Source organism: Lemur catta, chromosome 13 (assembly GCF_020740605.2).
Source record: "Lemur catta isolate mLemCat1 chromosome 13, mLemCat1.pri, whole genome shotgun sequence".
Classification (NCBI taxonomy): Eukaryota; Metazoa; Chordata; class Mammalia; order Primates; family Lemuridae; genus Lemur; species Lemur catta.
Window position 1 is genome coordinate 21,866,320 of NC_059140.1, and position 17,893 is coordinate 21,884,212.

The 17,893-nt window shown below is 37.1% G+C and overlaps 1 protein-coding gene across 2 annotated transcripts in view; it reads right to left on the bottom strand.

Annotated features, from left to right (window-relative positions):
• Window positions 1-17,893, bottom strand: part of PCCA (propionyl-CoA carboxylase subunit alpha) — a 364,494-nt gene that overhangs the window by 163,902 nt on the left and 182,699 nt on the right. For both annotated transcript variants that reach the window (XM_045567353.1, XM_045567354.1), the window contains one exon: window positions 7,172-7,282. In XM_045567353.1, the coding sequence (XP_045423309.1) occupies window positions 7,172-7,282 (111 nt within the window). The remainder of the gene's footprint in view (window positions 1-7,171; window positions 7,283-17,893) is intronic.

Below are 17,893 nucleotides of genomic sequence, written 5' to 3' on the forward strand. Positions count from 1 at the left end.
AGTCTTCTCAAACATATAGTTTTGAGGCATACGGGAGACCCTAGGAGCCCTTTGGGGATCCAAAAGATCAAAATGGCTTTCTTATTAATGCTAAGATTTGGGGTTTTTTAACTCTCATCTTCTCAGGAGTATACTGTAGAGGTTCCCAGATCCAAGGGACACATGACGTGTGATGACCTCATTGCTTTCATGTCAACACATAATGGATTATCATTACTTTTAAAATGAATTAACAAATGAATATTTTAAAGTTCCTCAGTTTAATTTATAATGTGGTAAAAATATCAATAAATATAATCACAAAAGCTCTTTGGAGTATAAAGAGGACCAGTGCTTCCCAAACTTCACTGGGCATCAGAATCACCTGGTCTAAAGCCCCATTCCTGAGTTCCACCTGCAGAGATGGAATGGGAGAAGGAACGGGGAAGAAGATGGAAGCTACATTTCTAACAAGCTCCAGCGCGATGCTGATGCTGTAGCTCACATCTCACCTTGAATAGAACTTTTAGCCTCATGTTTATCAAGCTGTGTAAAGAAATCATTTCATAGCTCATGAAACCAGTTTAGCGGGTCATGCCCAACAAGATAAATTATCAGAGCACTTTGAACATCATATTTTTCACGAAAATGTTGGGTGTGTTTGAGTGTTGTGTGCATACTAAGGATGCAAAATGTATTTCTTATGGTGATTTACAATCAAAATACTTTACAATTCACTTCTTTGGACACGTATGCACAGTATTTACCATCAGCAAGGGAAAAGGTAACACATTGACTGCAAGATGCTCAATCAGTATTTCATTTGGTTTAATCAATCGCTAGCGCACCAACTCAGGCAACAGCAAGACAGCAGGCTCCCAAATAAAATCGACCATCATTCTCTCTCACAGGCAAATGGATATGATGCATATCAACCTTAACCCTTTTACTGATATCCCACTTCAGGAAGGGGGTATCCAACAGGCCCTGTATAAGAAATTTGATCATAACTGACCTATTCTTACGATAATGGTTCTAGCCTAATGCTACTCCTGGTCACAGGAAAGAGTGTCCTTCACTTCTGCATGTTCCCCAGTGGCCTGATACCCAGTACAGTGTTTCCGCCCTGGCTCTGACCTTGGACTCCCTTTGAAAGTTCTTCACTGTTTGTCCTTTGGTGGCAGTGTGCTAGCTTAGTGTATAGTCAGACACACCTGCATTCATTCTCAGCTCCAGGCTAGTAAACTAAGCCAAATGTACTTCATTCATTTGTCTGAGCAGGTTCTCATCCATAAAGCCCTCCCCACGAGGGGAGCTGCGAATGCATGCTGACTGCTGACTCGCCGGAATGCAAGTTCCATGAGGGCAGCAAACAAATTCTTCTGTTTACTGATGAACTCGGGGACACAATATGGACTTAAATGCTCTGATTTTTCCTATCCCTTTTTGTAAGTGCAAATGTAAACTAACAGAGCACTGCAATCTGACACTTGTTTTCACCTCTCTCCCAACCCTGATTGAGACTGAGAAGCACGATTCTCGGTAATGAGGCATACAAACAGTGACACGGCGGTAAGACTGAGAGCCTCCAGCCTGGCACACAGGATACACACAGCTCCAGCACTCTTCAATAGGAGCAAGTTGCTCCTACTTATTACAAGTACAGCCTCAGCCCAGGTGGAGTTCTAAGGCTTTCTCAAATCCAGCTCTTGGAACCATCCCGGCATTAAGTCTTAAAACCTCTACTGTGATGTCAGTGAAGAAATGGCTGGAGAAGGTGGCAGCTCTTGATTTAAGGAACCTTACATAGGCTTTCTGACACAGTTTGGCCTCTGTACCCCCCGAACCAAGATCACTCACTACCTTTGACCCAACAGGCTCTGTATATGACTTAAAGTTTTTCAACTTCCTCCTCCCAATTAACCCTTACCTTCTTAAGCTTTGAGGGAAACAATTTCAAACAAAGGCCCCAAACCCTAAACACTGCTTATTATCTCCCCTCCTTGCTCATTAAACCAGTAATTACTGGAGGTCAAAACCATGCAGCAGTACTTGCAAGCTCTGTGATACGCCACTATAACCTCATGCAGCAATCCACCCTCATTTGCATGATCCAATTTTAAGAAGCCTGATCTGTGTTCTTCCCAAGTGGTTTTAGGTATAGCATTTATTTTCAACATTCATATGGTGGTTTCCTTTAAAGGCAAAGTTGTACTAAAGAATGCTGAGAGGGGTCCTGATTCTTAGCCCTGCATTTTCTCTCTCTAAGGGCTCTGGCTCTCCTGACCATTGGCTTCCTATGTACGATCATCTGGCTGGATCATTTTGTGGGAGAATTTTAGGTCATCTCACTAGGCTGGTTAGATCTCTCAGAGAAAGACATTCTACTACTGTGCCTAAGTGCACCTGTCTGCTTGTCAGCATTCTGGGAACCAACTAGGGAACAAGGGCTGGGGGAAGGGCATCACCACATTCAGTAGGTCCATGTCCCTCAACTCTGTCCAACTATGCCTGGTGTCTCCTGGTTTTCTACAGAGAAGAATTTCAAACCTTTTTCCAGGGTGGGGGAAGGAGAGTGAGAGAGAAGATACAGAGAAAACTTTACAGAGATTTTAGGCCAATGGTCCTAGCTTTAGGAATTTCCCAAGGTACGTGAAGCTAATAAACATTGACGCTTCTGAAGAGTTCTGCAGTGACAATGAGCTATTAATACTTCTCAGTGTTTCCCATTGTCAGCTTAGGATTCAACTTTCTTAGCTTACTAAGTCAGTTAACAATCATCTTTCAACTTTTCATTTTCCAATATGCTATTTCCTATCTTTTTCCTTGTGGGCTTGTGTTCTGAAAAAATTCAAGTTAGTAGGCCGGGCGCAGTGGCTCACGCCTGTAATCCTAGCACTCTGGGAGGCCAAGGCGGGCAGATTGTTTGAGCTCAGGAGTTCGAGACCAGCCTGAGCAAGAGAGACCCCCGTCTCTACTAAAAATAGAAAAGAAATTATACGGACAGCTAAAAACATACATACATATATATATATATATAAAAATTAGCCGGGCATGGTGGTACATGCCTGTAGTCCCAGCTACTCGGGAGGCTGAGGCAGGAGGATTGCTCGAGCCCAGGAGTTTGAGGTTGCTGTGAGCTAGGCTGATGCCACGGCACTCTAGCCCAGGCAACAGAGCGAGACTCTGTCTCAAAAAAAAAAAAAATTCAAGTTAGAGGGTTTGGGAATAGGAAAAAATGTGTATATTTAAGCTTCCATCTTTACCTCAAAACTCGGTGAAGTACTTTCTTCAGCAATTTCCTCAAAAAGGGTGATTTCTGAACCCCTCTTTAACAAAAAACTTTTGTTATCTTAACAAATGAAAAGATACCTTAGTTGGGTATAGTACTCTTGAGTCAAGTTCTTTCCTGTACAGCAGATATTTTAAGGTTTTCTAAGTTCCAGTTTATAAAGTATGAAGATGATCCCACAATATACTCCTTGTTTATAACTTGTTTTTTCTTCTAGATGCTTTAAATTATTTGTTCTTGATATGCCTAGAGTAGTTACTTTTTTTCAATTAATCCTGTGTGAAACTCAGCAAGTCTTTTCTACAACTCAAGGCTTCCTTAAGAATAAAAAAATAAATAAAACTTCCCCTGTTATTTCTTTCAAAATTATCCTTCATTTGTCCATTTTTCTTTTCTTTTCTTTTTTTTTTTTTTTGACACAGAGTCTCACTCTGTTGCCTGGGCTAGAGTGAGTGCCGTGGCGTCAGCCTAGCTCACAGCAACCTCAAACTCCTGGGCTCAAGCAACCCCACTGCCTCAGCCTCCCAAGTAGCTGGGACTACAGGCATGTGCCACCACGCCTGGCTAATTTTTTCTATATATTTTTAGTTGTCCACCTAATTTCTTTCTAATTTTAGTAGAGATGGGGTCCCGCTCTTGCTCAGGCTGGTCTCGAACTCCTGAGCTCAAACGATCCACCCACCTCCACCTCCTAGAGTGCTAGGATTACAGGTGTGAGCCACTGTGCCTGGCCCATCCATTTTTCTTTTCATGAAACTCTTATTATTCATTTACATGTAAAATCTTTTAGATCTTCCCTCCATATCTTATCCTTTCCTTCATGATTTCATTCTCATTATCTTTTTACTACATATTTTCAGATACTTCTTCCACTTATTCCTTTGGGTCACTAATTTGGTTCCTAGTAGTGGCCATCCTATCTTCTACTTTGCTGAAATGTTGTATTTCTCAAAATCACAGTGTTTAGTTCATTAAGTCTTTCTCCCCTTATTTAATATCCTTAAGTGTTCTTCTTATGCTTCAGTAAGCACAGTCATCTGCCTCCCATACCAGCAGTTCTAAAACTGAGCATCACCTCTTCTCACGGATTCTTCTAGGTCTTCCTCCCTAAATTGGTAACGCTTTTCCTTTTTACACTAGTGGCTCTGTTTGCTGTCAGTACACAGGTCAAAGTGTTAGGCAGTGGTTTGCTGGTAAATGCTTCACAACCAACTGGGGTGTAGGGAAGAAGAAATGCCCCAATGTGTAGCATTTGCCAATTTCCTTATAGAAAATTCTTTCCCAGTGGCTAATTTCAAACATCAACATTACATCAAAGAGGATGGTTTATGAAGATGTGCACACATGGCTCTCATAAGCCTGTATGGCACCCCCAGCACCCACAGATAGAGTCCTTGGAGAGGTGCTGCAATAGTCTAAAACACCACCTCATCCTTGAAGCCACTATTGATTCCCTAAATTGGAATTGTTTTTTTCTCTGCTCTCATGATACTTTGCTTACATTGTTACTTAGCACTTATTTTATTCTGTCCTGTAGTACAGTTAGTTCTTTACATGTTTATTTCTCTCATGATGTTAGCTTCTTAAGGGCAGGAAAAATATGCTACTCATCTTTGATTTCCTTCTACAGCCTTTATCAATTACTTGTTGAATGACTTTAATGACTGAATTCAGTGCAAATATAATAGTACTACTTTTATTTTTTCATTTTATTTGTATTTCTTTCCCATCCTCCCTCTCTCTCCCATACCACTACTTTTAAAGGCAGAGAAATACTTGATTAAATTCAGTGGAAAAAGAGAAGTTTCACTGTGCACTTTTTGTGCTGAATCAAATATTTACCAAAAATCTGTAACTTTTCAGAAGAAATCATTCTGACAACTTCTTTTCTTTCTTTCTTTTTTCTTTTTCTTTTTTTTCTTTCTTTTTTCTTTTTCTTTTTTGAGAAAGACTCTCACTCTATTGCCCAGGTTAGAGTGCAGTGGCATCATCATAGCTCACTGCAACCTCAAACTCCTGGGCTCAAGTGATCCTCCTGCCTCAGCCTCCCAAAGTGCCAGGCTTACAGGTGTTGAGCCACTGCACCTGGCCTGACAATTTATTTTGATGGGGGGCTTGAAGTTGAAGTACAGCAAGGTATCACAGAAATAAGTCCAAAATATTCATTATAGGCCAACTGAAATTATAGTTCTTAAAATATCTTCTTCCTCATATTCCATTTATTTCAGAATAAAAATATCTTCATTTTCCATTTATTTTTCAGAATCAAAGGAAAACAGCTTTTCAACATCAGAATCTAAAAACTTCAAAAGAATAATTACTTGTGTATCCAATTTTTTAAATTTTAGACACAATCATTTTAAAGTTTAGGTCCAAGAATCTTTAGTAAAACTTTCCTAATCTACAAACAAATTTGAGATAACACATACAATAAAAAATTTTAAGGCAATCATAAAAATAGGCACTTGCCTGTGAATACTGCCTAGCATAGCTGGACAGATGGGAAACAGATGGGTAACCCCAAAGGGGCAAAATGACCTGGCCTCCAACATATGGAGAAGATCCGGGATTAACTCCAGTTGCCACTTCCTGCTGTCTCTTTTGGACACATGTATCAAACAGTCAAACATGATACAGTTTAATATATCTAAGATCTGATCTGGGGGACAAATAGTAAAGGAGAAATAGAGTAATCTCAAGAAGAAGAATGGGAAAGAGTAGCCATGACTATGTGAGTCATTTTATGTACTAAAACACTTTAAATGGATAAAAAGAACAGTTGAAATTTGTGAGAGAATATCTAACCCCTTCATATTCCCTACGTTCATTAGAAATGAATGTAGAGGCTCTGGCTCTCTCTCACCTGACATTTATATTAACATTTCTATTAAGTCTCAGCTAAGTCTTGGTTTCTTAATATCCTGTGTTAACCATGTTTTCAATGCTCAGGGTTTTCTCTGTCTCTCACTTGATGAGCAATTTTTCTATTACATAGAAACATTTGCTGAAAACGTTGAGGTGTTAAATTACACATTCTGCTCATTACTTTATTCAAAACTTCATTTTTTAGAATAAAAACCATTATCTGCTGGGCGCGGTGGCTCACGCCTGTAATCCTAGCACTCTGGGAGGCCGAGGCGGGTGGATCACTCGAGGTCAGGGGTTTGAGACCAGCCTGAGCAAGAATGAGACCCCCATCTCTACTAAAAATAGAAAGAAATTATCTGGCCAACTAAAAATATATATATATACAAAAAATTAGCCGGGCATGGTGGCGCATGCCTGTAGTCCCAGCTACTCGGGAGGCTGAGGCAGTAGGATCGCTTAAGCCCAGGAGTTTGAGGTTGCTGTGAGCTAGGCTGACGCCACGGCACTCACTCTAGCCCGGGCAACAGAGCGAGACTCTGTCTCAAAAAAAAAAAAAAACCATTATCTTCTTAGATATCTTCATTTTCATTAACAGCACTAGCTGTTAATGAAACTAGCATCCAGTTTTCTGAAATTTTCATAAAGATAACTTTTTTTAAATCACTAAAGAAGAGTTCCTGTGTATACCCAGATTTGTAAAAAATACAAATCTAACTTGACTTTCAGAAACCAGAAAATCAGGTAGACTAATGATCTGCCTATATGTTTTGCTTCAAAGCGCTAGAATCACAGAACATTCCACATAGTTGAATTCCTCACTTCACAAAATTGCAGATTACCACACTCATGAATCACCCATGAACACTCAAAATCATGAATATCAATAAATCTTGGATACTCTAAGAATTCTAATAAATCAAGAATAATATTAGCCAAAAGGCCTTAATTTCAAAATAGAAAAAATTATGTATCACAGTATAAAGTATAAAAATAACAACTTTAATGCACTAAAATATTTTAATGCATACAAACCTTTAAAGCCATCAGGATACTCATCAGAGAGAAATTTAGTGCTGATGTCTCCTTTTACAAAGCGTGAGTTGATTATCACCTCTCGAAGTAATGCAATATTATGTGTAACACCTAAAAATAAAATGATACCAGATTGAGTTGGAGAACAATGAGTCAGTGAAAAATTGAATTCATATAATATAGAGAAATCTATCATCAGTGTCCTATGACCTAGCACAAATTATGTAAGATTACTTATCTCCTTGACTTCAAGTAACAACAAAGAATATCTGAACTTGAGATCTTAAATAAAGCAATAAGTATAAACTTAAGTAGCTTCTTATTGTCAAGTCAATTCAATGGGGATCTAAATGTCTTTTCAATAAATGGTACAAGAACAACCAGCTGTCTATTTGAGCAAAAAAGAAAATGAACTTCAACCTTAACTCACCATATAGACAAAAAGTTAACTCAAAATGGATCACACACCTAAATGTAAAACCTAAAACTATTTTAAAACTTATAGAAGAAAATATAGGGGGAAAAAATTTCTGTTACATTAAGGTAGGGAACAGATTTTCAAATAGTACACAAAAACCATGAACCATAAAAATATCAACAAATTGTACTTCATCAAAATTTGAAAGTCTGCTCTTCAAAAGATACAGTTAAGAAAATGAATTGGCAAGCAACAGATGGAGAGAAAATATTTACAATACATATATTAGACAAGGTACTAGTATCTGGAATGTATAAAGAACATACATAATACAATTATAACATGACAAACAAACCAAGTAAAAAAAAATGGGCAAAAGATCTAAACAGACATTTTACAAAATGTCCAGTAAGCACAGGAAAAGATGTTCAACACCATTATCTTCAGGGGAAAAAAATAACATACCCCACACACATACACCAATTTACATGGTAAAAAGTTACAAGACAGATAATAGCAAGTCTTGGTGGGGATGCAGAACAAATGGAACTGTCATGCCCTGTGTTTGCAATATAAAATGATACACACATTTTGAAACAATTTGGCAGTTTCTGAAAAAGTTAAACATATACTCATCATATGATTTAGATAATTCACTCCTAATTATTTACTCAAGTTAAATAAAAACATAGATCTATACAAAGACTTATCCACAAAGATTAATGGCAGCCTTATTTACAATAATCAAAACATTTAAGCAATTTAAATGTCCATCAATCAGTTAATGGATTAACAAAATCGAGTTTGTCCATACAATGGAATTCTATTCAGGAAGGAAAAAAAAAAAAGAAATGAGTCACTAATACATGAAATAACAAGGATGACTCTCAAAATAACACATACTGTATGAGTCCACTAATAGAAAATGCAAACCAACCTGTAGCGACAGAAAGCAGACTATATGATTACATAGGGATGGGGTAGAGTGGGGGTGGATTGAAAAGGCCATGAGGAAACTTCTGGAGGTGACAGAAATGTTCAGTATCTTGACTGTGGTGATGGTTTCACAGGTGTCAAAATTCATCAAATTGAATACTTTAAATATTAGAAGTTTACTATATGTCAAATATACCTCAGTAAATGGGAAAGAAAGAAGAAAAAAGAAAAGAAGAGAGAGAGAGAAAGACAGACATGCAACCTAGTAGAAAACAATTGAGCCTAGTGCATAATAACTATTTCAAAGTACAGGACCATTGAATAACATGGGAGTTAGGGGTACCAACTCCCTCATAGTCAAAAATCCACAAATAACTCTGACTCCTCCAAAACTTAAATACTACTGTTGACTGGAAGCCTTACCAGTAACAATAAATTTACACTTATTTTGTATGTTGTATTATATACTGTATTTTTAAAATAATGTAAGCTAGAGAAAAGAAATTATTAAGAAAATTGTAAGGAAAATATATTTACTATTCATTAAGTGGAAGTAGATCATCATAAAGGTCTTCATCTTTGTCTTCACACTGGGTAGAGTGAGGAGGAGGAAGAGGAGGGGTTGGTCTTGCTGTCTCAGGGGTGGCAGAGGTATAGGAGGTAGAAGGAGAGACAGGGGAGGCAGGCTCATTCAGCGTAACTATGGAAATACATTGTAATTGTAATTCATCTGACTCTTTTGCTTTTTCCTTTCTCTAAAAATGTTTCTATACAGTACCAATCCTCCTTCCACCATTTGCTTTAATTGGGCCCATATTATACAAGGATCCATGTCATAAAAGAAGTCAAAAGCAGGCTTTAATAATTGGAACTCTTCTGCCAGACTGTCTAACGTCAATCTGTTTTCTGGCACTGCTTCTTCTATGTCTTTTTCCTCATCATCCGGCACTGGTTCAGAAGCACTCATCTCCACCAAGTCATCTTCTGTTAATTCCTTTGGAGTGGTGTCTATTAGCTCTTGAATTTCTCCAAGATCCGTATCTTGAAACCCTTCACCCCCCCACCTCTTTTGCCATATCCACAATCTCTTTCATGATTTCCTTGACTGGCTCTGTCGTCAATCCTGTGGATTCATGCATAACATCTGGACACAGTTTTCTCCAGCAGGAATGTGTTGTTTTGGACTTGATGGCTTTCATGGCTTTTTCTATGACAACAATGGCATCTTCAATGGTGTAATCCTTTCAGACTTTTATGTTCTCTTTATCAGGGTTCTCTTCCATATTTCGTTGGCATTAAATTCTCCAGCGTTAAATCCTTCACCTTCCTTTTGCTTTAAGTTGTCATATAATGACTTCACTTTTTTTCAAATCATATTAGAGTCTACAGCTATGCCTTTCTTATGTCAATCCTGCACCCACATAAAAGCTGCATTTTCAATACAAGATACAAAGATATTTTGCAAAAAGTACAAGGTTTTCATGCCTTCTGGCATGGCTGCAGCAACTGCTTCACAAATTTCCTTCCTTTTTTTTTTTTTTTTTTTTTTTAACCATGGTCCTTACACTGGATTCATTTATCTTGAAACGATGGGCAACTGCAACTACAGACCTCAATCTATGGCACACATCAAGCAATTCCACTTTGTTTTATAATGTCATGACTTTTCTCTACTTCTTGGGAGCACTTCCAGGATCACTTGTGGCATTTCATATGGGTCCAGTAGTGTTATCCAAGGTCTATGGTATTGCACTATAAACATGATGAAAAGTACTCAAGAACCAAGACACATCACTTTTGACTGAGATACACAATTTACTGTAGGGATGAACTGCTCACACAGATAATCAGCATCACATGGTGTTTTGAGCAGACACTTTCAACACTTGAGCTCACTGCAACAGCAACAGGAGGTGGCTATGAAATTATTACAGTAGTACAGTATGTATACAAGTCATTTTATGCATTTATGATTTAATACTGCATCTTTACATCTGTTTACATTTCTCATGTGAATGGCGCAATGTATGGCCTCTGTACCTAAGTTTTGATAAATATTAAGTTTTTATAATAGATTTGTATATATTTTATGGTTGTAAATGATGAAATAGACTAGTATCTACATATGTTTTATGCATTCATGACATATCCTTTTCTTAATTTTTTTGGTATTTCTAGGCTACCTGGGTTGTCTGCAAGTTTTTTCAAATTGTCACAAATCTCCAAAAAAATTTTCATTTATTGAAAAAAATCCATGATAAGTGGACCAGTACAGTTTAAACCTGTGTTGTTCAAGGGTCAACTGTAAAGTCAAAATAGGTAACTGCCACAAGAGGGATACTAATAATGTTGAGAAAGTTCTGTGATACAGAAAGGCCTTATGAGGAATGGAGTATTTAATCTTGGTCATTTTAATTGCAAAGAAGTTAAATGGGAATGAAAGGAAATGTGAGGAAGCATGCAACCACCAGGGATGGCGGGAATTGCATCAGGCTTTCACAAGAAGAGTAGGTGACTGCAGCATAAAAGAACTGAAGAGGAAATAAATATTAATAGAAGTTTGTTCATTCCTTCCAATTTTTTTAGTCTACTTTTGTATGGTTCTAGTCTGCACCACTATGCTGCACAACAAACCTACAAAATCTGATTTTGTCATTCAAGTGTCATGGAATCCCCACTTTTAACAACAATAACTATAAAGTAATCAGAGAATCAGACACTCAAGTTCAAGTACTGGGTCTACCTCTTACCTTCGGTAAGGTATTTAAACTCTCAAACCTTTATAGTTTCCTCATTAGCAAACTGTTAGCAATAATAGAACCTATTTTGCATGATTGTCATCAGGATAAATGAGATAATGCTGAATACAATTGCAGGCACTCAAAAAGGTACAGTACTATCCCTTTACATGGGAATAAACACAGAGCATAAGACAAAAATGTAATTAATAAAACATCAGACAGAAGTTGTACTGCATCCTAAGCTTCAGCACTGACCTACCTAACTTACTTCCAGGTTCATGCTCTGTTAAGAATGTAACTTCTTAAATCTAGGTTTATACTGTTTCTATTTAGAGGGTATAACTCTGTTATGAGGCAGGGGTCAGCCAAACCTGGCCTACTACCTATTCTGTAAATAAAGTTTTATTAGAACACAGCCAGTCTCATTGTTTGCATACAGCTGTTTTCGTGCTACAACAGTAAAGTAGAGCAGTTGTGACAGAAACCATACGGCCCACAGAGTCTAAAACATTTACCAGCTAGCCCTTTAATCTGAGCAAGTCAATCTGTCTATATCAACATTGTTTCTACACCTATTACTCGTGCAGCAATTAGATATCATGGGAAGGAAAATGAGAACACACAATATGGTATCTGCTTTTGAGAAACTTTGAGTAACCAGTTATAGAACAAGAAAACTACAAAGAACAAAAGGACCATAAAAATAAGAAAACTGGGATCCCGTGAGACTGAGTAACTTACCTAAAATTCAATACATTATATATCACAGAAGTTACATATATAAACAATTTTTAAAATACAGAGATTTATTGTGATAGATTGTTAGTTTCTCCTAAAACCTGCTTTTCATTTTTCCACAGTAACAGAGTTTTAGATGAGCAAAAGACCACCCAGACACAGACTCCATTTTCCCATCTAGCTTATAGCTAGACATGACAAACTCATTCTGAGACAACGGAACGTAAGTTAAAGTGATGTATCCAACTTCTGAGTAACTAACTTATTAAAAAAGTCCCTTGCTTGGACTTCCTTTCTTTCCCTCTCACTATAGGTTTTCTGATGTGGCAGGAACTCAGCTTTCGCAACGCAAATGAAGTGTGTGTGGGGGGGGGTGTCTTTGAATGACCTCATGAAGCTCACTTGGCCCCCATGAGCATGAACCATGACGGCTACATGAGCAGTAAATTTCTAACTTATTTATACCACCGTATTCAGAAATCTTTGTTATAGCAGGCGAACTGTACCCTAATGTATGAGTATGGGGCAGAAGGGCATACCAGTTCAATATGACTTTTCATCTTTTAGCTAACCAATATTTACAGCTTAATATGTACATCCTTACAGGACTTTTTCTATGCATCTCTTTATATTAGATCACATTTGCAACTATATGAAAAATTCTGAGCATCTCTATTCCTGATTCAGAAGATACTATATATCTAAATTTTATAAAAGCCACTTCTCAATCTATCCACACTACTTCAGATCATTTAGAGAAACTTCCAAATTCAAACATTAATGATATTCCTTTAGCTATACAAATATTCCATGGAAGAAGTTATCACATACTGCATCATAATAGACCATTACATACATATCATATAGATTATTTCATACACACACCCTTTTACAGCACATGCCCATGAGAAATGAACAACTATCTCGAGCTTGTTCTACGGGTAATGAGTTAGCCCATATCTAATAACTAATGTTTCTAAGGGCTTTTTATAAATAAGTATTTTTTTATGCAGAAAGTACTGGAAGGTGTAAGAAACTTCTGAAGACACCAATATACCTAAGGAATCATTGAAAAAAAGTGGCATTTACCCATATTACAGGTGGCATGTGGATAGATAAAAATAAAGAACAACTGAAGGCAATATGCTAGGATGCTTAGAAAGACAAATAACGTAGGCAAAAATTTTAAAGGATCCTTGAAAGAGGTCAGGCTATAAAAGGGAAATTAATCCCTTGATCATATGTTTCACAAATAGACAAAACTAAAGCACTTTTGAAGAAGAAAAGGGACATGGTTTGCCAGAGAGGTGCACAGGCGTAGGAAACAGCAGCTGTGGTGTTTCAGGAAGAGGAAAGCATTTATGACTTACATAGATTTTCCTGGCTGGGAAAGAAAACAGAGAAAAACAAAAAAGGATCCAGAGATGAGTAGTAGAGATTTGAGCAATATTAGGGAGGAACTTAAAGTGCTTAAAAATTTTCACCGTTTTAAAGAGCATATGGTCACCACCGGGTCCTTCTGTGGAGAGGACTAAAAGGACACCATGGCTTAACGATTGGAGCACAGGAGAGGGGTGCTAGATGAACCAGAAAGACCAACGCTGCATTCAGGGTCTGACAGGCCATATAAAGGTTTTACTGTTCCTTGAGAGCAACTAGAATGGCTGAAGGAGGGCACATATGACTAGAATTATGCAATCCAAGAATCACTCAGGCTGATACATGCAAAAGGGATTAGAGAGGGGCAAGAGGAAAGATGGGGGAATTCGTTGGCTGACAACTGCACAGACATGCTGAAAACAGCAAGGTGGGGGTCCACAGCTGGAGTGTTGACAATACAGATGGGAAAAGTAGCTGGACTTGGGAGATATTCAGGAGGCAGATAGGGGCTGATGTCAAGGATGGGGAGATGAGCACAGCACCTAAATTTCTCGCTCTGCAACACGAGAGAAGGTGCCATTTGCAGAGAAGAAAGGTGTTGAGAGGAAAACATCTGATTCATGGGCAAGTTAAATTTGAGATGCCTGTGAGATGATGTCTGAATGATTAGAGTTCAGAAGAGCAGGCAGATTAGAAGGTACACATCAGAATCCAGATGTTTTCTGGCTATGGGGATGGACATCCACTCGAAGGAACCCACAACAGAGTGAGAATGGGGAAATGCAAAATAAAATCAGCAATATGCAATTTATTCATATACTGTAGCAACTGGAGTGTTAGAAAAAATAAGATCCTAAGGGAAGGACTGGAAAGGATAAAAGTTAGAAGACCAAGGTGCAGCAGTAATTTCAAAAAAAAAGTTGACATTATGTACAAATTAACAATTCAGAATATTTCGACTTACAAGTTTTTTTGCAAATAGTAAATAAGATAGCAAGACAGTCTCTTTCCTCCCCCAGTTAAATAAAAATAATACTGTTCACTTACAATATCCTTAATATTTCATATTTATTAAATAACTTTACAGGCTTTCCTGTCACAGCCTGGTACTGGTATAAATTTTCTAGCTCTCTGTGTGGCCAATGTCAAATCTAGTTGGAATGAAACCCTGTTTTCAGTAAACTACAATATAGCTTTCAGAAATAGTTAATGATAATTTGGATAAAAATAAGATTTTCTGATGCTCAGTGATCAATTCATGACTGATAACATCTAAAAAATTAAAATGCATGCAGTTTTACAGGATAAATGATATGTTGTATTTTCACCATATTCAAAGTTGAAAAAGAAGTATTGATTTTAGAAAATGTAACTCAAAGGAACTATAAGCAAATATTCATTTACATTTAAATATTAAAGAACAGAGCCATTCAAGCACACAAACGAAGCATGGACTTTAAAAATCTTTCTACTTGAATAACAAGTAGAGCATGAAAATATAGACTTTTATCTCACTAAATGTTTCAAAAATAAAATTAAAACACAGAAATATTTTCTCTTTAATGTTCTCTGAATAAAAGATTACATATTACTATGCAAAATCAAATCGTTATCTGTTTTTCTTTCCTAAGAACTATATAGTGAATTAATGGTTCATGACAGACAACTAATATGTAGGTGCCTCAACTGACTGCTCCAAAAACTACTGTATGTTAATTCCAAAGCCAAAATTGGAATAATCAGAAAATTATTTTATACCTAAAAGCACAAAAGATAAGATACATGGGAAAAATCATTGAACTATTAAAAAGAGTTGTATATATTTGAAAGTTACCATTTTGTATTTAGTTTATTTCTTTCCATATCCCAGGAAGACAATGCCATTTGAACAGATCCTTGTTTAAATAGTAAGTGGACAGTGGAGGTATTCTTTGAGAGTTAGTTTACAACTTCAAGGATATTATTAATCACATACTCATAAAAATTATGACTGGGAGCTTTAGATTGGGAATTGAAGATGACCTCTGCCAAAGTTCACCAGGTCCCATCTGTATGGGAAATCATGACCAGGCCACAGAAGAGAGCCCCCTAGGAGCAGCCTTCTCCTGACTACCTGCTGGTTCCAAAACACTGCCCAGACATTAGCTACACATGCTGCCAGGATCAAACAGGGGCCAGAAAGCACTGCTTATTTCATGAGGACTTAGAAATTAACTTTACCCAAACTACATTTTTGCTCTAAAGTTTCTCTATCTTAACAAAAGCTCACAATCGGCTCAGGAAAAAAATATTCACATTTAAAAACACTTAAGCAGTTACCACATAAGACAGTAAATTGTCATTCCTTTCCTGCTCTTCATAAAGCAAGTTTTTAACCTATCTACCCTTTAGAATTAGCCAGATGAATAATACACAAGGAAAAATCTCAAGGGCTGCTCTGTTTTTATTCCTCAAATGTTTGGGGCTGGGAGGCAGGTGTTCTTCTTCCCTCTATTTTAAACGTTTTATTTTGGAATGATTTCAGAAACATTTTTAAATAGTACAGAGAGTTACAGTATATCCTTTACCCATATTCTCCAAATGATAACATCTTACCACATTTATTTGCTTTATCACTAATTTTCTCTCACACATAATTTTCTTTCTTAAACATTTGGGGGTAAACTGCACACAAGATGCCATTCTACCTCTAAATACTTCAGTGTATGTTTCCTAAAGGCAAGGTAAGTTTCTTCTGTAATCACAGTACAAGGATAAAAATCAGAAAGTATAACATTGATAACATTACCATTATCTAATCTACAGACTTTATTCAAGTTTCACCAGTTGTCCCACTTATGACCTTTACCACAAAAGCAAAACATTTTTTCTGTTCCAGGATCTAACACAGGATCACACATTGCATTTAGTTGTCATGTGTCTTTAGTTTCCTTTGATCTAGAGAAGTTGTTCGACTTTTGTGTTTCTTGACCTTGACATGTTTGAAGAGTAAAAGCCATTTATTTTGTAGACTGTCTTTCAATTTGATTTGTCTGATGTTTCCTCATGATTATATTCAGGCTATACATTTTGGGCAAGAATATCACAGAATTGATGTTGTGTTCTTCTCACAACATTCTATTAAGGGGGACCTGGTGCTGATTTGTCCCATTACCAGTGGGGTTAATTTTGATCACTTGGGTAAATTGCCAGTCTTCTCTATTGTAACAGCACCCATTTTCCCATTGTAATGAGTAAGTATCTTGGGTGGACATATTAGGAAACTATGCCAGTATCTGTTTCACATATTTTCACCCACTAATTTTTGCATCCATTGATGATTCTTACCTAAACAACTTGGTGCTTGCAAAATGGTGATTTTCTATATTTATTAGTTAAAAATCCCCCATTTATCTCACCAGTCTATGTCAGTATTAACTCATGAACTCTTATTTTCTTCCATGGATTATAATCCATTAAAAGCATGATTTATTTCCTTGCTGATCGTTTCCCAAATTTGGCCAGTGGGAGCTCCTTTAAGCTGGCTGAGTCTTTTTGACGAATCATTTTTTTTTAGTATTTGCTCATTTAAACATCTTGCGTTTAGGGCTCATCTTGTGCTCTTCCTGAAATGGGCCATTTAATCACAGAGCCTTGGTTCCAGTTACAGGACAATGGTATTTAGAAAACAAGATTTAGGTGCTTGGTGTGCTCAAACTATGGGCATCAATGCTAGTATGACCTCTCAGCAGGGCAGCAATCTCAATCAAGGGGAATTTGTCCCATAGGGGATGTATGGCAGTGGTTCGAGATACTTGGTTGTCACAATTAGACACTACTGTCATTTAGTGGGTAGAGAACAAAGATGTTGATAAACATCCTACAATGCATAGCACAGAACCCCCAACAACAAAGAACTATCTGCCTCAAAATGTCCATAGGGCCAAAGTTGAGAAACCCTTAGCTAGAGAGATCATGTGTATACACGCACAGACACAAACATGTACTTACATACTTATCGGTCTAAGTTAAAATTCATGAATTCACACTAATGAACCCAATTCCAATTCAGCACCACAGCGTTCATTCTACCCTTATCCATTCCCATGTCTATAACTGCCTTCTCTAACAATGCGAAACTTGGCTATTGTTATGCACAATATATGTATTTATTTCCTCAATCCCAGAATATATATAAACTGGCTTCAGAACTGCTAACTCATAAACTATGAAAACCAGACCTACTAGAGTTTAATTTTTGTTTCTATATATTTTGTCTTGGGACTGAGGGTACACAGTAAAGATACTGTTAGTTATTTCGATTAGTTTTATTTTTTTCCTCTCCCTTCGGCATGATTATATAATTCATCTGCAATATACAACAGTCCTGTCCATTTGTTTCTGTTTGTATTTCGAGTTTCCCCTCCTAAAATGCTCACAATTTTGTTTATTTATAAATATTGACATGGATCTAAAAGAATCATACAAAGATATATAATCAAAGAAGTCTTACCCCTTCATCCCCATTTA